The sequence below is a fragment of the Gopherus evgoodei genome, chromosome 20 (genome assembly GCF_007399415.2).
Source record: "Gopherus evgoodei ecotype Sinaloan lineage chromosome 20, rGopEvg1_v1.p, whole genome shotgun sequence".
Classification (NCBI taxonomy): domain Eukaryota; kingdom Metazoa; phylum Chordata; order Testudines; family Testudinidae; genus Gopherus; species Gopherus evgoodei.
In genome coordinates, this window is record NC_044341.1 from 16,099,297 (window position 1) to 16,119,622 (window position 20,326).

General features: G+C 48.3%; 1 protein-coding gene across 8 annotated transcripts in view; it reads left to right on the top strand.

Moving 5' to 3' along the window:
• HIVEP3 (HIVEP zinc finger 3) overlaps positions 1 to 20,326 on the top strand; it is a 461,199-nt gene that overhangs the window by 343,291 nt on the left and 97,582 nt on the right. For all 8 annotated transcript variants that reach the window (XM_030539428.1, XM_030539427.1, XM_030539430.1 and 5 more), the window contains one exon: positions 14,461 to 20,109. In XM_030539428.1, coding sequence (XP_030395288.1) covers positions 14,998 to 20,109 — 5,112 coding nt within the window. In that variant the 5' untranslated portion in view covers positions 14,461 to 14,997. The remainder of the gene's footprint in view (positions 1 to 14,460; positions 20,110 to 20,326) is intronic.

A 20,326-nucleotide genomic window follows, 5' to 3' on the forward strand; every position in this document is an offset into this window, starting at 1 on the left:
CCTGCTCCGGATGCTTCCGTGCCACCTGCATCGCAGCCAGAGAGCTCGTCTAAGTCGGATCGCCCGGCACAGGCACCTGCAGAGGCACCGACGACATCGGCACCGTCGATTCCAGTCCCCCAGGGCCATTGAATCCGGTGCCTGACAGCTCCCCGGCACGCGCCGTGGTAGAGCTTACTGCTCCTGCTGCTTCCGTGCCAACTGCACCGCAGCCAGAGAGCTCGTCTAAGTCGGATCGCCCGGCACCAACACCTGCTGAGGCACCAACGACGTCGGCACCGTCGATCCCGGTCCCACAAGGGCCGTAGAATCCAGTGCCTGACGGCTCCCCGGCACGCGCCGTGGTTCAGCTACTGCTTCTGCTGCTTCCGTGCCAACGGCACCGCAGCCAGAGGGCTCGTCTAAGTCGGATCGCCCGGCACCGACACCTGCTGCGGCACCGACGACGTCGGCACCATCAATCCCGGTCCCACAAAGGCCATAGAATCCGGTGCCGGACGGCTCCCCGGCACGCGCCGTGGTTGAGCTTATTGCTCCTGCTGCTTCCGTGCCGACGGCACCGCAGCCGGACAGCTCATCTAACTCGGATCGCCCGTCACCGACACCTACCGAAGCTCTGACGACCTCGGTACCGTCGATCCCGGTCCCACGAGGGCCGTCGAATCCGGTGCCTGACAGCTCCCTAGTATGCACTGGGGTTGAGCCAGCTGTTCCCTCCACGCCGGAGACATTACCAGCAGCGAGGGATCTCATTGCCATGACAGAGTCGATGCTGCTTGACCCCGGCACCGCCGGTGCGGGTAATACAGTCTCTTCCTGTGACCGTCCTCTGTCAGCACAGCAGAGCGGCACCGTTCATGATCACGGTCCCGCAGACACTCCAGGTCCTGTCGGCACACCCGACACCACTTACAGTCCCGGTGCTGTTTTCCTCATCGGTACTGGTCGCACTCGCTGCACCGGTCGGTATCCCGTTCGCCGACCCGCTATCGGCACCATTCCGACTCCCGGCACCGCGACAGGTACCTTGACTCCTGTAGCCTCTCCCCGAGCCTCGAGATCTCGGTCGACCTCCCGGCACCGTTCTGGTTGCGGGTCTGGATCTCATTCCAGGTACCGGTACGCCTCCCGGTGTCGGTCCCCGGTGCCGAGTTGGGCAAGGTCCGATAGAGTCAGAGACTCTGCCTGTGCCTTCTTTTAGTACCTCCATGGGCATCCGGACACGCATCCGTGTCATCCCACATGCGCAGATCTTATGCTCAGGACCATGATTCTGATATGATGGCCAGCGGGCGCCAGCCCCAAAACCGAAAGAGGCTTGGCGAATGAACCTGCTTGGCCGCCAGGTGTACACTGCAGAGGCCCTGCAGCTCTGGGTAGCAAAGCAACAAGCCTTGCTTAGCTGCGATAATTGTAGCACTTGGGTGAAGGTAGTTTAGTTTATGGAGTTTCTCCCTCAAAACTCCCGCCAAGAGTTCGCTGCCGTCTTGGAGGACGGGGGAAAAAAGGTACCCAGAGCGTCCCTCTAGGCCTCGTTGGACACAGCAGACTCTGCAGCCAGGACTCTGGCCTTTGGTGTCGCCATGAGGTGCATCTCATGGCTTCAGGTTTCAAACCTCCGGCCAGAGCTGCAGTATGCCATTCAGGATTTACCCTTTGTTGGTACAGGCCTCTTTGCGGCAAAGACAGCCCCAGGCTGCGAAGCCTGATGGACAATAGGGTCCTAATGCGCTCTCTCAGCATGCATATGCCAGCGACCAAACGCAGGCCTTTTCTGTCCCCAGCCGCCATACTCTGTGCCTAGCCAGAGACAGGACTTTGGCAAACGGCGAGGCCAAGGTGGTCGCAGACGAATGTCAGGACCCCTAAAGAGCCAAGGTCAAGGTCCCTCGCAATTACCACTGGGACCAAAGACGAACCTTCCAAGGTGCACCTGAGGGCGGTGTACCAGTCACAGGCCGGGATCCCAATCCCGCTTTCTCCTGGCGTGGCCCCAGTTAATTTCAGATCACTGGATCCTGCGCATGATGGAGCATAGGTACCACCTCTAATTTGTTCCAGCCCTGTCCCCCTTCAGCGGACGAAAGGGGCAAGGGATTTTACTCCTGTTATGCCCTAGTCCCCCACTCGAACGCAGGTCTCGGACCTTCCTAGTCCTGCACGGACTCAACCGGTTTAGGATAAGGTTGAAGTTCCGCACGGTATCCCTGGGAACCATTATTCCATCCTGGTCTCCTGGGGGCTACTATGCCGCCCTGGATATGAAGGACGCGTACTTTCGCAACGCCATCTTCCCTCCGCACAGGAGATGCCTCCGCTTTCTAGCCAACTGTCAGTACTTCTGGTTTACGGCCATAGTCGCCGCCTACCGTCGCTGATGTCGGATATGCGTTTTTCCGTATCTGGACGATTCACTTATCCGAGGAGACTCTGAGACACAAACCACTCAGCGCGTGGGCATCATCACGGTCTTATTCACGGGTCAAGGCCTGATGATTACTATAGAGCAATCCACTCTGGTTCCCACGCAGAGGTTGGACTTCCTAGGGGCTATCCTGGTCTCCTACCTAGCCGGAGCCTGCTTATCACAACTGCAGTTTTAGGCGATGGCAACAATCGTCTGAGGTCTGCAGGCTTTCCCAACGACCTCGGCTCGTACTTGTCTCAGTCTCCTGGGCCCATGGTTGCCCGCAAGTTTGTAACCAAACACGCCAAGCTCCGCCTCCGTCCTCTCCAAGTCCGGCTCACCTCGGCGTACCACCCAGACAGGGAGCCGATGGTCATGGTAGTCACCGTTCCCTCGAGCACCTTAGGCTCCCTAGAGCGGTGGCTAACTCCCTCCCTGGTGTGGGCAGGGATGCGGTTTCATCCGCCCCAGCCCTCACTGCCCCTGACGACGGACGCGTCATCTCTCTGCTCGAGTGCTCATGGTCACCTCCGAGCTTAAGGCCTTTGGTCTTCTTGGGAGCTGGCATTCCACATCAATGCCCCAAAAATGAGAGTAGTCCGCCTGGCGTGCCAGGGGTTCCAGCGGCAGCTGCGAGGCCGTTGTATCTGTGTTTTGGGGCACTCTGGTCCCCCTGAAAAACCTTCCCTGGGGACCACAAGACCCAAATCCCTTGAGTCTCACAACAAAGGGAAATAATCCTGATTCCCTTCCCCCCTCCAGGTGCTCCTGGAGAGATACACAGACCCAAGCTCTGTGAAACTACGCAGAGTGAGTCCCCCTCTCCGTTCCCAATCCTGGAACAAAAGCACTTTCCTCTTCACCCAGAGGAAATGCAAAATCAGGCTAGCAATCCAACACACAGCTCTCCCCTTGATTTCTTCTTCCCACCAATTCCCTGGTGAGTACAGACTTAATTTCCCTGAAGTAAAGAAAAACTCCAACAGGTCTTAAAAGAAAACTTTATATAAAAAAGAAAGAAAAAATACAAATGTTCTCTCTGTATTAAGATGATACAACACAGGGTCAATTGCTTAAAAGAATATTGAATAAACAGCCTTATTCAAAAAGAATACAAATCAAAGCATTTCCAGCACTTATATTCATGCAAATACCAAAGAAAAGAAACCATAGAACTTACTATCTGATCTCTTTGTCCTTACACTTAGAAACAGAAGACTAGAAATAGAACTACTTCTCCAAAGCTCAGAGGAAACAGGCAGACAGACAAAAGACTCAGAGACACACTTCCCTCCACCCAAAGTTGAAAAAATCCGGTTTCCTGATTGGTTCTCTGGTCAGGTGTTTCAGGTGAAAGAGACATTAACCCTTAGCTATCTGTTTATGACACGCCCCCCAAATTGCAGACAGTGGGGAAGCTCACTGGCGGCAATTTCCTTCTAGAACTTGAAAATAAACAGATTAATACAACACATGCACCTTTACATATACTACTAAGTATATAACTAACAGACTTTTACATTTTAAGAACACTTTTTAACTACTGGATTCTGGGAAACTCTCACGGGAGAGTGCATCAGCAACTTTGTTAGAAGCTCCTGTGATGTGTTGAATTTCAAAATCAAAATCTTGGAGAGCTAAACTCCACCGAAGAAGTTTCTTGTTGTTCCCCTTGGCAGTATGAAGCCACTTTAGTGCAGCATGGTCAGTTTGTAGTTGGAACCGCCGTCCCCAAACATATGGGCGTAGCTTTTCCAGGGCGTACACAATGGCATAGCATTCCTTTTCACTGACTGACCAGTGACTTTCCCTCTCAGACAGTTTCTTGCTGAGGAACACGACAGGATGGAAGTTGTGATCTGTTGCTTCCTGCATGAGTACTGCTCCTATACCACGCTCAGATGCATCCGTGGTTACTAGGAATGGCTTGTCAAAGTCCGGGGCCCTGAGTACAGGGTCAGACATGAGCGTTGCCTTAAGCTGGGTAAAGGCTTTTTGACACTCATTAGTCCACTTAACGGCATTTGGCTGGGTCTTTTTGGTTAGGTCGGTCAATGGGGCAGCGATTTGGCTGTAGTGTGGTACAAATCGCCTGTAGTATCCGGCCAAGCCTAAGAAGGATTGGACCTGTTTTTTTGACCTTGGGACAGGCCACTTTTGGATAGCATCCACCTTGGCCTGTAGGGGGTTTATGGTTCCTCGACCCACCTGGTGCCCCAGGTAAGTTACTTTGTTTTGGCCTATTTGACACTTTTTGGCCTTAACAGTTAGTCCTGCCTGCCTGATGCGCTTAAAGACCTTTTCCAGGTGGAGTAGGTGTTCGGGCCAGGAGTCTGAAAAAATGGCCACATCATCGAGGTAGGCAACTGCAAATTCTCCCAGTCCAGCTAGTAGACCGTCTACCAGCCTCTGGAAGGTGGCGGGTGCATTTCGAAGGCCGAAAGGAAGGACATTGAATTCATACACCCCCGCATGGGTGACGAATGCTGACCTCTCCTTGGCAGGTTCATCTAGCGGTACTTGCCAGTACCCCTTGGTTAAGTCTATGGTAGAGATGAACTGGGCACGTCCCAACTTTTCCAATAGCTCATCAGTGCGTGGCATTGGATAGTTGTCCGGACGAGTTACCGCATTTAGCTTACGGTAGTCCACGCAAAAGCGTATTTCCCCATCTGGTTTGGGTACCAGAACCACTGGAGATGCCCATGCACTGGTAGATGAGCGGATTATACCCATCTGTAGCATGTTCTGGATCTCCCGTTCTATAGCAGCTTGGGCATGAGGAGACACCCGGTAGGGTGGGGTTCTGATTGGGTGAGCATTACCTGTATCAATGGAGTGGTATGCCCGTTCAGTCCGTCCTGGGGTGGCTGAGAACAATGGGGCGAAGCTAGTGCACAGCTCCTTGATTTGTTGCCGCTGCAGACGTTCCAGGGTGGTTGAGAGGTTCACCTCTTCCACGCCACCGTCTTTTTTTCCATCGTAGTAGACACCGTCAGGCCACTCAGCATCATCTCCCTGGACTGTAAACTGACAAACCTGTAAGTCTCTGGAATAGAAAGGCTTGAGAGAATTAACATGGTACACTTTAGGCTTTAGTGAGGAATTGGGAAATGCTATGAGGTAGTTTACAGCTCCCAGGCGCTCTTGGACCGTGAATGGCCCTTCCCATGATGCTTCCATCTTATGGGCCTGTTGCGCCTTCAAGACCATAACCTGGTCTCCTACCTTGAAGGAACGTTCTCTGGCATGTCTGTCATACCAGGCCTTTTGCTCTTCTTGAGCATCCTTTAGGTTCTCTCTAGCAAGGGCTAAAGAGTGTCGGAGGGTGCTTTGTAGGTTGCTTACAAAGTCCAGAATGTTAGTTCCTGGAGAAGGCGTAAACCCCTCCCATTGCTGCTTCACCAACTGTAATGGCCCCTTAACCTCGTGACCATACACAAGTTCAAATGGTGAAAACCCTAAACTGGGATGTGGTACAGCCCTGTAGGCAAACAGCAACTGCTGCAACACTAGGTCCCAATTATTGGAGAATTCGTTGATGAATTTTCTTATCATGGCCCCCAAAGTTCCATTGAACCTTTCCACCAGGCCATTGGTTTGATGGTGGTACGGGGTGGCAACCAAGTGATTCACCCCATGAGTTTCCCACAGTTTTTCCATGGTCCCTGCCAGGAAATTAGACCCTGAATCTGTAAGGATGTCAGAGGGCCAACCTACCCTGGCAAAGATGTCTGTTAGGGCCAGGCACACAGTGTTAGCCCTGGTGTTGCCTAGAGCTACTGCTTCCGGCCATCGGGTAGCAAAGTCCACTAAAGTCAGTACGTACTGCTTTCCTCTGGGCGTCTTTTTTGGGAAAGGGCCCAGAATATCCACAGCTACTCGCTGAAATGGGACCTCAATTATGGGGAGTGGCTGGAGAGGGGCCTTGACCTGGTCTTGAGGCTTACCTACTCTTTGGCATACCTCACAAGACCGGACATACTTGGCAACATCCTTGCCCATCCCCTCCCAGTGGAAGGACTTCCCCAACCGGTCCTTGGTTCTGTTCACCCCAGCATGGCCACTGGGATGATCATGGGCTAAGCTTAAGAGCTTCTCCCGGTACTTAGTTGGGACCACCAACTGTTTTTGCGGCTGCCATTCTTCCCGGTGTCCACCAGAAAGAATTTCCTTGTATAAAAGTCCTTGGTCTATAACAAACCGGGATCGATTAGAAGAGCTGAGAGGCGGTGGGGTGCTCCGTGCCGCCGCCCACGCTTTCTGAAGGCTGTCATCTGCTTCCTGCTCAGCCTGGAACTGTTCCCTTGAGGCTGGGGTCACCAGTTTTTCCTCAGACTGTGGACTTGGGCTTGGTCCCTCTGGAAGCGATGTAGGTGATGGGGTTGTTTCCGTTGCTGGTGAACCGCTCTCCGCTGGTGCACCTGAGGGTATTTCAGGCTCTGGCTGAGCCTTTTGGGTATGGCTGTCTTTTGCTTCTGCCAGTTCTGGCTTGCTGGCGCCCTCTGGCGTTGAGTTTGAAGATGTGGTTGCACTTGCTGGTGCTGGTTGCTGTTCCAGTTCCGGGCCTGGGACTGGAGATGCGGTGGCTGTTTCAGTGGTAGGCATGGAATCCGGGTCCACTGCCTCTGTCTGGGTCTCTGGTAACACAGACGGGGCTTCTGTGGACGGCTCAGGAACAGGAATGGGTCTGGAAGCTTGCCTGGTTTGGCTACGGGTAACCATTCCCACTCTCTTGGCCCGCCTCACCTGGTTGGCCAAGTCTTCCCCCAGTAGCATGGGGATAGGATAATTGTCATAGACTGCAAAAGTCCACCTTCCTGACCAGCCTTTGTACTGGACAGGCAGTTCAGCTGTAGGCAAGTCTACAGCTTGTGACATGAAGGGGTAAATGGTAACTTTGGCCTTTGGGTTGATGAATTTGGGGTCAACGAAGGATTGGTGGATAGCTGACACTTGTGCCCCCGTGTCTCTCCACGCAGTAACCTTCTTTCCGCCCACTCTCAATTTTCCCTTCGCTCCAAGGGTATTTGAGAGGCATCTGGGCCTGGGGATCTTTGGGGTGATGGTGGTGTAATGAATTGCACTCGCATGGTGTTCTTGGGACAGTTGGCCTTGATATGTCCCGGTTCATTACACTTAAAGCATCTTCCATCTGATGGGTCACTGGGCCGAGGTGAGTTACTGGAGACTGTTGAGGTTGAAGAGTAGGGTATCTGTGGCTTTACTTGGGTGGTATGGAGGGTCTTTGGCTGTCCTCGGTTGTAGGGTTTATGGTCTGTGTGCCCCCTGGGGTAATCGTTCCCCTTGACAGTAGCTTTTTTGCTTTCTGCCAGTTCCATCCATTTGGCTCCAATCTCCCCCGCCTCAGCGATAGTTTTGGGATTTCTATCTTGTATGTACCGTGTGATGTCTTCAGGAACACCATCCAAGAACTGCTCCATTTGTATGAGGAGGTTCACTTCTTCCAAGGTTTGAATGTTGTTTCCTGTTAACCAGGCCTCATAGTTTTTTGCAATGTAGTAGGCGTGTTTGGGAAATGACACCTCTGGTTTCCATTTTTGGGTTCTGAAGCGCCGACGGGCATGATCTGGGGTTATCCCCATCCTGTATCTGGCCTTGGTTTGAAAAAGTTTATAGTCATTCATTTGCGGCTTGGGCATTTCAGCTGCCACCTCTGCTAAAGGTCCACTGAGGTGTGGCCTTAATTCTACCATGTACTGGTCTTCGGGGATGCTGTACCCAAGACAGGCTCTTTCAAAATTTTCCAAGAAGGCCTCGGTGTCATCACCTGCCTTGTAGGTGGGAAATTTCCTGTGCTGGGGAGCAATAATTGGCGCCGGGTTGTTAGGGTTGGCTGGCACATGCAGCCCAGCTTTTGCCATCTCCAGTTCATGTTTTCTCTGTTTTTCCTTCTCTTCATTCTGTTTTTGTTGTTTTTCCATTTCTTTTTGTTGTTTTTCCATTTCTTTTTGGTGCTTTTCCATTTCTTTTTGGTGCTTTTCCATTTCTCGGCGGTGGGCTGCCTCATCTTCTGCTTGTTTCCTTCGGTAGGCCACCTCTTCTTCTTCTAGTTTTCTTTTGTGTGCTGCCTCTTGGGCTGCCTGTTCTCTTTGGAAGGCTGCCAGTTTGAGGCTTTCTTCCTTTTCTTTCATCTCCATCTGTCGCCTGTGTTCAGCGTCTTTGATTTGTTCTTCGGCGTCAATCCTTGCCTTAGAAGTCATGGTTCCTGTTTTCTTGTGTTGGAGTGCCCTCCGATGTTTATCTTCTGAACTGCAGGCTCTCTGTTGCCTCCTGAAGTCTGCCTAGCAACAGTGCTTTTTTCCTTTTCTCTCTCTAGCTAATGTTCAATTAAGGGAAACCAGAAAAACCACTTTATCTGCATGCATATAAGTGCTGATACTTGCCTCCTAATGGGAGGGCTATTGCATGACAAAAGACCCTTAACAGTCTTCTCGCTTGATATGCAAACCACAAACTGCTAGAGAGCAGAAAAAAAAAAATTCTCTCTGGTTCCCTTTTAAAACCAAACTGTTTCTCTCTGCTAAAAAGCCCTTAGCAGAGAAAAGAAAAATATAATATTCCTACTGGCTTCTGGATTCTGTCTATATCCCGCCGCTGCCACCATGACATAACCTTATTCCCAGATTCTGGACCTTAGCGTCCAAAATTTGGGGGTTAGCATGAAAACCTCCAAGCTTAGTTACCAGCTTGGACCTGGTACTGCTGCCACCACCCAAAAAATTAGAGTGTTTTGGGGCACTCTGGTCCCCCTGAAAAACCTTCCCTGGGGACCACAAGACCCAAATCCCTTGAGTCTCACAACAAAGGGAAATAATCCTGATTCCCTTCCCCCCTCCAGGTGCTCCTGGAGAGATACACAGACCCAAGCTCTGTGAAACTACGCAGAGTGAGTCCCCCTCTCCGTTCCCAATCCTGGAACAAAAGCACTTTCCTCTTCACCCAGAGGAAATGCAAAATCAGGCTAGCAATCCAACACACAGCTCTCCCCTTGATTTCTTCCTCCCACCAATTCCCTGGTGAGTACAGACTTAATTTCCCTGAAGTAAAGAAAAACTCCAACAGGTCTTAAAAGAAAACTTTATATAAAAAAGAAAGAAAAAATACAAATGTTCTCTCTGTATTAAGATGATACAACACAGGGTCAATTGCTTAAAAGAATATTGAATAAACAGCCTTATTCAAAAAGAATACAAATCAAAGCATTTCCAGCACTTATATTCATGCAAATACCAAAGAAAAGAAACCATAGAACTTACTATCTGATCTCTTTGTCCTTACACTTAGAAACAGAAGACTAGAAAATAGAACTACTTCTCCAAAGCTCAGAGGAAACAGGCAGACAGACAAAAGACTCAGAGACACACTTCCCTCCACCCAAAGTTGAAAAAATCCGGTTTCCTGATTGGTTCTCTGGTCAGGTGTTTCAGGTGAAAGAGACATTAACCCTTAGCTATCTGTTTATGACAATCTCGGTGTTTACAGCCAACACAACGGCCATGTGCTTCATGAATATCCAGGGAGGGACATGGTCCTCCCCCCCCTTTTGTCAGGAGGCCATCCATTTCCGGGACTTTTGCATGGCCCACTCGATGGAGCTGGTGATGTCCTTTCTCCCAGGCGTTCGGAATGTCTTGGCGCTTTGACTCAGCAGGTCTTTTTTGTCTTACGAGTGATCACTCTACCCCATGTGAGGCGTTCTGCTTTCCAGAAGTGGAGATGTTTCCTCACATAGACCTGTTTGCTCACCGCGAGAGCAGAAAATGCCAGATGTTCTGCTCCTTCCAAGGTCTGTCCTCGGGATCGATCTTGGACGCATTCCTGGTGCCGGGGAAAGGCCAACTCCATTATGCCTTCCCACTGTTCCCACTGGTTCATTAGGTCCTGCTCAAACTCCGCAGGGGCAGAGCGTGCATCATCATGATCACTCCAGAGTGGTCCAGGCAGCACTGATATACCACATTGCTCGGCCTGTCAATAACAGACCCAATTACCCTGCCACCCCACCCAGACCTCATCACTCAGGGCAACGACAGGCTTCGTCACTCGGACCTACAGCCTCTTCGCCTCACGGTGTGGCTGCTGCGTAACTGAGCCGGGGTGACAGGAAGCGTTCCACCTGGTCAACGTACCGGGCCAGGTGGAAGCGTTTCTTCTACAGCTGCAATACGCTCGATCTTGCTCCTGCTGAGGTCTCGATCCCCTCTATTTGGCCTGCCTCTGGCCTTCAGCGGCAGGACCTGGCGGTATCATCGCTGAGGATACACTCAGCAGCCATCTCTACCTTCCAGCCAGGCTAAGGTGGACGTTCCGTGTTCTCACGCTCTATGGGTTCGAGGTCCCTCAAGGGCTTGGAGCGCTTGCACCCTCGGGTGCGCCGCCCAGCCCGAACCTGGGACCTCAACCTAGTTTTAACCAGACTTATGTCTCCCCCAGTCGAGCCGTTCACGACTGGCCCTCTGCTATACCTGTCTTGGACGACATCTTTCCTCGTAGATGTTACATCGGCCAGACGGGTCTCCGAGCTCAGAGCTCTTACGGTGGTTCCGCCGTACACTAGGTTTCACAAAGACAAGGTGCAGTTATGACCGCACCCGGCTTTCCTCCCTAAAGTGGTTTCGGCCTTTCATGTTACCCACAGCTCAACGCAATGGGCACAACCATTGCACTCCTTGAACATCTGTGCAGTGCTCGCATTTATATTGCGCTGACAGAACCATTTCGTAAGGTGCCTCAGCTCTGTCACGGTAGCGGACCAAAGGGAGGGCTTGCTTGTTTTCCTCTCAGAGGATCTCATCTTGGGTGATGGCGGACGTCCGCACTTGTTATGATTTGGCTCATATTTCCCCAAGCCACATCACCGTGCATTCTACCAGGGCTCAGGCTTCATCTGCCACCTTGCTGGCTCGTGTTCCTTCCCACGAGATCTGTCGCGCAGCTCCATTGGTCCTCGGTCCATACCTTTGCTTCGCAGTATGCCCTGGTTCAACGGTCAAGAGATGCTGTAGCCTCTGGCTCAGCAGTTTTCATTCTGCCACATTTCACTCCGACCCCACCGCCTACGTAAGGCTTGGGATTCACCTAACTGGAATGGATATGAGCAATCACTCGAAGAAGAAAAGACGGTTACTCACCTTTGTAACTGTTGTTCTTCGAGATGTGTTGCTCATATCCATTCCACACCCGCCCTCCTTCCCCACTCTTGGAGTAGCCGGCAAGAAGGAACTGAGGAGCGGGTGGGCTGGCAGGGGTATATATCAAGCGCCATGATGGCGCCACACTAGGGGGCGACCTGCCGGCCCACTGAGTTGCTAGGGTAAAAGTTTTCCGACGAATGTGCACGCGCGGCGCACACACCTAACTGGAATGGATATGAGCAACACATCTCGAAGAACAACAGTTACAAAGGTGAGTAACCGTCTTATCTTTCCGGCCATGCGTCTCAATTCGTATAAGATTCGTTGCAATTATATAACAGTGGTAGCAACAATGATTTGCATGATCATATTCCAATCAGATAATGTCACATAGGGAAAGATAGATTTTAAGTGATTATAAGTGATACAGGCATAAAAAGTCAGAAGTGGTTACAAAAGGAAATAAAATGATAGATTCACAATCTAATTCCTAAACTTTACCAAGATAAGTAAAAACTGAAGCAAGCAACTTTCTCACTGCACCAGGTGCTGCAGGCAGTTTACAGTTCATAATTCTTAGTTTGCAGGCTGGATCCTCTTACAGCCTGGGACCATTCCTGTAGTTCAATGATGCTTCTTTGTCTGTCAAACGATCTTGCTCTGTGAGTAGAAATGAGAGGAGGAGAGGTAATTTGTGTGTAGTATATTCTCCCTTTTTTTACCACAACTCCTCGTACTGGAAAAATCCTTGCTGTGTCATGGAGTTAGACAGTCCTATTGCCTACATGCCTGACAATCAGTCCTTCATATGAGTTGCAAATTCTTGCTTGCACCTTCTGTGTATGTGCAGCTTGACATTCAAGGCCTTTGTACTTTGTTACCTCTGAGGGGCTAGTCTGTGGGTGTTTCCCAGACTCATAAAATGTTTCAGTAACAAACCTATAGCAAAATCTCATATTTCCAGATACAATGTTGATGCACAGATTTTAACAGGACAACGATGTTCAGCAAATTATGACTTTTCAAATGATACCTCACAAGGCATACTTTGTAGAAAATATATCATAACACCATATAAAAGTGGTGAATATTGGGGTTACAGGGTATTATTCTGAGATACAGTGTGTCACAACATTGTACTTGCCAATTGTTCCTACTTAAGAGACACAATCCCTGTTTCTCACAAGACACTGGCCATCTTCCATTTCATCTCTCTGAGAAGCTCTCCTATTTCAGAAAAGGCTGAATATATCTTCCCAAACATTCTCCTTAAAAGCTTTTGGTTTGTTGACTGTCAGCAGGTTAACAGCGTCTGATATCCAGGTTCACTGTAAGTGGATTGCCCTGTATACCCAATTCACCTGATTTACTTCAGTTGGAGTTATGGGTGCTCAGCACCTCTGAAAATCAGACTTTTTATTTAAGTGACTAAATTTAGGCACTCAGGTTTGAAAATTGCAGCCTACATTTTCAGAATGTGTTCTAGATAAGGATATTGCAGATGGGAGAGAACTGTAACCTCTATGCATATGATTTTTAAAAATATGATATAATACTGTTAATGCAATTAACTCCAGTGACTGGAGAGAGTCTCAGAGACATGCTCCAAAACAGCTATGTTGTTCCTTAAAGTCCTTTAACATGCTGAAAGTTCACAGAGCTAAGTTCCTCTCTCATACTGACATGTACAGGTATCCATTGCAGGGTAGTGGAGTTCCAAAGATTCTTTCTGGGAGTTCACTGTTGTCACATGCTCCCACTCCTGACAGACAAGTCCATGCACTTAGAAATCAAAAAATTGTGAATTAGAACCCGGTTATAAGAGGAATGGAGAGGCTGGGAGCAGTGGCAATGGCCCTTCAGCAACAGAACAAGCTAAATATTGGAGTATGATTAATATGTGAGATGTCTAGGAATATGAAAAGCATTGCAATTATATTGTTTAGGTGCCTAGAGTAATGACAAAAAAATAAGTGAGGTGTCCCCAGTAGTCTGAATTTTAATCTCACTGTAGTTCTCAAAGATGAAGTGTGAATGACAATTATGATATTATATACTGATCTGAGAATGTGGTATACCAGTCAAGGGTTCAGTTTTCAAATGTAGTCATGTAAACAGGACATCCCAAGCCCACACTGGGTTGTTAAAATGGTAGGCCCGTAAATCTAGCATAAACAGTGCCAACATGAGCAACTCCATATTTGAGATATGGGCATCCAACAGGAGCAGCACTAAAATAAGACTCCCCATCATTATCTATTAGGGAAGAAAACAATAAACTCAGGAAGTTTACTTAAAGGGACACAGGCAATTTAGGAAAACCATATTCTGTATGTTTTTTTTTACATTCTGTTATAACTAGTGACACCTAAGATTATTGCAACATTAAGAGGCTTAGAAGAAGAGAGATTGTGCTCTGTTTTTCTGTGTATTTACTTGGTGCATTTGGTAACACTTTGTATGTAATTAGTTCTATGGTTTTCTTTGTATAGTCCATTAAATTAGGTAGGAAAATATGATTGTAAAACTATAAAATTGGCAGAGGGTGAAGGAGAAGTCAAGCAGGTGTAAGATCTGAAATGACTGTTAACACTTTTTTTTTTTTAAATACTGTGACTAGATTTCAAGTTGTTTGTATCCCTCTAGCTTCAGTTACTGTTACAGTGCCTGGGTATGCATGTATTGAAGAGAGAGTAGATCCCTGAGTTTTCACAGCAGTAATATTTAGGTTTGCGTTGTCACTAAAAAATGATAGGAATTAGTTGAACTGTTATGAATTTTCTTTTGTATAGAATGTTGTTATCCTCTATAAAAATGTGAGTATTTAATTGATTAAATATGAATGCTGCAGTAATTTGTGTGTTTGTTTTTGTGTCTTGATTGTTGTAATTACAGAAATGTGGAGAATACTTTTTCGAGGCCTTTGAACTGAAAAGTGGAAGAGCAGGAAGACACGGGGAACACACACCATTCAGTGTTATTTTCCTTGCAAAGGAAAACCATGATTATGAGATGAGCACTAAAGTCTCAAGTTTTCAAAGGTTTGCATAACAAACAAGAGACACATTTTAGGGTTGCTTCTTGACTTTGAAGGCTTGCCACTGTCAACTGAAATAAAATGGCAAGATTTAAAACCTTAACCAAGTTCACAAGGAAAACATTTGGACTAAAAGTTTTGGAAAGTTTTCTCTCTTTGAAGTAGTTTGTCATGCGTTACCAATGTGAACTTTATTGACCCTGAAACATATTTTTGAATCAAATAGCAACTAGTGTTACTTTAGTAAAATCTTATATCAACAACCATCTCTTGGTAGCTCCAGCTTCATAGCAAATGCAGGCAAAGCAGGGAATCTACAGAGGAGACCTTTATTATTCATAAATGAAGCCTGCCAAAACTTGCCCAAAATAGCATTCAAAGACCCTTTTAAGGTCATGGATCCTGAACAAAGCCAGAAAAGCACAAAAAAGGCCGAGGAAAGTCCCAGAAAGAGGCTTACCAAAGGAGAGGCTTTCCAGTCCAGTATTTCATCTGCCTCTGCATATCAGGGCAGCTCTGCTTCTTCACAAGCAACCCCTCTTTGTGATACCATATCGCAGCAGCACTTTTCTGGCTCCTTGCCAATTCCAAGAGAGGAATCTCAGGAGAAAACTGGACATCAGAAGCAACCCAAGCATTCCTCTTTTGAGCATTCTCCTCACGTTTCACAGCTTCAGCAGCATCCACTATCACCAGCATTTATGTCTCCTGGAAAACCAGAGCAGATCCTTGAAGGGCCCACATGGCAGCTAGTCGATCCAGTAAGACCGGGTCCTTCTGGCTCTTTTTCTTCACCTGGGCTTCATTCTCATCACAGCCAGCTCGTCCCTTCCCATTCCTCAATCCTTCCTGGAGAGGACATGCCATCCATTCAAAAAGTCTATATCCCTCGACCTTCCCAAGTTTCCTTAAAACAAACTGAGGAAGTGCACAAGAAGGAGAGGAAACCTCAGAAGCCAGGCAAGTACATTTGTCAGTACTGCAGTAGGCCTTGTGCAAAGCCAAGTGTACTCCAGAAACATATCCGATCACACACAGGTGAGCGGCCATACCCTTGCATTCCATGTGGCTTTTCTTTTAAGACTAAAAGCAATTTGTATAAACACAGGAAGTCTCATGCTCATAGAATAAAAGCGGGGCTGGCCTCAGGAATTGGAGCAGAGATGTATCCTTCCAGTTTGGAAATGGAAAGGATCGGTGGGGAGGAATTTGAAGAACCTACTGAAGGAGAAAGCACAGATTCAGAAGAGGAGACAAGTGCAATGTCAGGTCATTCAGTAGAACTGTCACCCAGGCGAAAGCACACCCTGTTATCTAGCAGTCATCATAGCCTAGGAAGCCAAGGTTCCAGCCACGACCGGTGTTCATTATCCCATTCCAGTATGTCTCAGTCTCTTGAGGACAACACACAGTTTGTGGAGCCTTCATCTGATCATGCTTTGAGCCACAAATCAGAAGATACACATACTATAAAACAGAAGCTTGCACTCCGATTAAGTGAAAGGAAGAAAGTGATAGATGAGCAGGCATTCCTCAGCCCTGGCAGTAAAGGAAGTACAGAGTCAGGCTACTTCTCACGATCAGAAAGTGCAGAACAACAAATCAGCCCACCAAATACAAATGCAAAATCTTATGCAGAAATTATTTTTGGGAAATGTGGAAGAATTGGGCAAAGGACACCAATGTTAGCTGCAACCACAACCCAGGGGTTTCCGCACGTGTCCACTGAAGATAAATCTAGCATGGTACCATTATCTGTGCCTAGAACACAGGTTATTGAACACATCACTAAGCTAATTACAATTAATGAAGCTGTTGTAGATACCAGTGAAATAGATAGTGTGAAGCCTAGAAGAAGTTCCTTATCTAGACGTAGCAGCATTGAATCTCCAAAGTCTGGTGTATATAGAGAACCATTTCAGTTTGACAGCAAGTCTGGTTCCAGTAGCCAGTTGAATGCATCAAAATCATTGACATCTCATGGTGAAAAAATTAAGCCTGAACAATCATTGCTATCACTTCAGCAATCCCACAGTGCCACAGAGACAGTGCCTCTCCTAAGAAGCCACTCAATGCCTTCTGCTGCCTGCAGTATAAGCTCCCCTCAGACCTTTAGAGGTAGTTATTCATTTGATGACCACATCATGGAATCTGATGTCGTAAGCCGCAGTCAAGTGTTTTCTTCACATCCTCGAATGCTAAAACGACAACCAGCTATTGAGCTACCTTTGGGAATGGAATATGGTTCAGAGGAGATTAGCTCAGTAAGCAAAGAAACCTTTTCCAAACCTGCCGAAGAACAAGAAATCAGGGAAAGTGATCTGACCAGAAAGTCAAGGAAGGGTCCTAAAGTTAAAGGGTTCATTTATGAGTGTAATATCTGTGGTGCTCGATACAAGAAAAGGGATAATTATGAAGCGCATAAGAAATATTACTGTTCAGAACTTCAGATCTCAAAGCCTCGTTCTTCCAGTTCCCATACTTCTGCAGAAGCTGAGAAAAGCCTTGTGGATCCTGATACGTGGCCGCAGACGATGCATTACAGGCTGGGGACCAGTTTAGAGCTTACTCCACTCAGAAAAAGACGAAAAGAGAAGAGCCTTGGTGATGATGAGGACCCTCCAGCTTTTGAGTTGCCTGAAACTCCCTCATCCAGCATGAGGCCAGTAAGTCAGTTTGCTAACCCAGCATCATCGGATGTTGCTTTGAACTTACCCCGCGAGTCCATTAAGTCATCAGCTGATACAGGTAAAGCCAGGCCACTTACTGAAGTCAGTGCTGGCTTTCACTCCAGAACTACAAAGCCAGCTTCTAGTACAGAAAGCACAGAGAGAAGAAAAACTTCAAAAGAGATCTCTGTCATCCAGCATACAAGTTCCTTCGAGAAGTCTGACTCTATAGAACAGCTGAGCAGCTTGGAAGCAGAAGAAAAACCTATATCACAGTATTCATCTCAGCCAGCAGTGCAGCACAGTAGGCCTTCTCATTCCCTGCAGCCAAAGCTGGTACGCCAACCCAACATCCAGGTTCCTGAGATTCTTGTCACTGAAGAGCCTGATAGACCTGAAACCGAGCCTGAGCCACCTCCTAAAGAGGCAGAAAAAACTGAGGAATTTCAATGGCCTCAGAGAAGCCAAACTCTCTCCCAGCTTCCTGCTGAGAAACTCCCACCAAAAAAGAAAAGGCTGCGGCTGGCAGAAATGGCTCAGTCTTCTGGAGAGTCCAGTTTCGAGTCTGTCTCCCTGACGAGAAGTCCAAGTCAGGAAAGTAGTATATCCCATGGCTCCAGCCATTCCATTTCATTTGATCGTGAAGAATACAATAAATCCGAGGCTGTCAGCCAGCCCTCCGAATCCCATACTAAACCCCTTGGCATTGGCTCACATATGTTAATGGTACCAAGCCACCATCATCATTCCAGGGAAATGCGAAGATCTGCTTCTGAGCAGACCCCTAATGTGTCTCATCCTTCTCAGATGTCGGAATCCCGTAGTAAATCATTTGACTATGGGAGCTTGTCGTCCTCTTCTGCTTCAACACCTGGCCCTTCAGTTTCCTCGGCTCCACAGGAGAGGAGGAAGTGCTTTCTGGTTAGGCAAGCATCTCTCACCAGGCATCCGGAGCATGAGGCAGACTCAGCCCCAAAAGGAAGGCAAGAGACAGAAGAACCATTGCCTTCTTCCAGTAAATCTCCTGTCACCAGTTTGCCCCATCAGCCTACATGTTCATCGTCCTCATCCTCATATGGAGATAAGAGTCAGCCAAAAGATAGCCCTCAGCCTGTGTACAGCCAGCCATACTCTGAGGCTCTGCAGGTGTTTCATCATCCGATGCCACAACTTGCGCTGCATGAAAAACAGCGTATGTCCCCCCAGGTATCTCTCTTCCCTTTCCAGCACCTTCTGCCACAGCCGGGACAGTCTTCAGAGCTCTTCTCCACTCATACTATGTCCGACATCCTCTCTGCTCAATTTCCTATGCCACAGATTCCTCCTTCTATATTTCAGACACCACCACTTCCTCTCCAGCAGGCTCTTCTCCACCCAGGCCAGCTTCACGTTGTCCCTCCGTTAATGTCACATCCAGCAGAAGTACCATTCAGGCAGCACTCTTCATTCTTACCTGTCCATTACCCAGGCTCCTCACCACTCCCCTCTGCGTTTTTTCTACCTTTACAGTCTCCATTTGCTCTCCAGTTGCCGGGTGAGGTTGGTGGTCATTTACCGCAGATCAAATCCAGTGTCTCTCCACCAGCAGGGGCCTCCAGCCTTTCTCCATGCACAGAATACAGCTCTGACAGCAGGTTACATCCTTTAACCCGCACAACCAGCCCTTCAGCCCCAGTCTCCACATCTCAGCTGATGGTTCCTACATGTCCGGATCCTATGGTATCACTTGTAGTCCCTGTTCGCATTCAGACTAACATGCCAACCTATGGGAGTGCAATGTATACTACTCTTTCTCAAATCCTAGTCACTCAGTCCCAGTGTAGTCCATCTTCTATTGTCCTTCCAAAGTTTGATGATCGCCAATCCAAGGGTGCCCTGGTGTGCAGCTCTGATGTTCATGGAATAGGCTTCGATTTGGCACAGATGATCACCGAGGATCAAAGAAGCATCTTCCAGACTCCGTATCTGAGAGTGCCATTGCCATTACCAGAAAGGAAGGGCTATATGCCACTCACCTCCCCGTCAGAAAGTGTCCTGGGATTGGAAGGGGGCTCATCAACAGTTGGTGGAAGCAAGCGGATGCTCTCTCCAGCTGGTAGCTTGGAGCTGACAATGGAAACACAGCAGCAGAAAAGAGTGAAAGAGGAGGAAGTCTCTGAAGTGGAAGAAAAATTGGAAGTGGTGAAGCCACCCAGTGCAATAGAGGAGGGGAAAAAGCAGGATAGATCTCACTTTCTGGCAGAGAGCCAAGGCCGGCTTGAGGTTGAAACTCCACCTAGTTTGTCCTCTGAGCAATCCGAGCCAAAGGAAATCCCAAGTACGATGCCACCAGCCTTGCCACATTCAGGTGCTTTGAGCTTTGAGGCACTGGAGGAATACCCACCACAAGCTGGCAAGCAGTTCGGAAGCAAGACACCTTTGCAGACAGTAAAGAAGGAAGACTCCAAAGAGCTGACGGAACACCCCCTACCAAATCCTCCAAGCCCTGCACCTCATTCCGATGTCACACAAAGTGCAATGAAGTCTCAAGAAGGTACAGATCTGAAGAAGGTACTTCAGTTCCCCAGTCTCCACACGACTACTAATGTCAGTTGGTGCTATTTAAACTACATAAAGCCAAATCACATCCAGCAAGTCGACCGAAGGTCCTCAGTGTATGCCAGCTGGTGCATTAGCTTGTATAATCCCAACCTCCCAGGTATATCCACTAAAGCAGCCCTCTCACTCCTGAGATCCAAGCAGAAGGTGTGCAAAGAAATCTATACCATGGCTACAGCTCCACGTCCAGAGACAGGCAGGCTTGTGCCTTCCAGCTCCAGGAAGCCAAAAATGACTGAGGTAAGAAAATTGTTGCTTTTCTCCTACCTGTGTTGAGGTGGGGGAGGGGACAGAAATGCAGGGTGGGGAGGTGTTAATTTAGTAGTGTCTCTTTGTGCATCCCTTTCTCACACTGGTGAGTGCTTATCCTCAGTGGGACAGCAGGAGTGCATAAGAACACAAAAGACATTATTGGCCAAAAGACATTGGCAAATCTGCTTTATGGCAGGACATTATA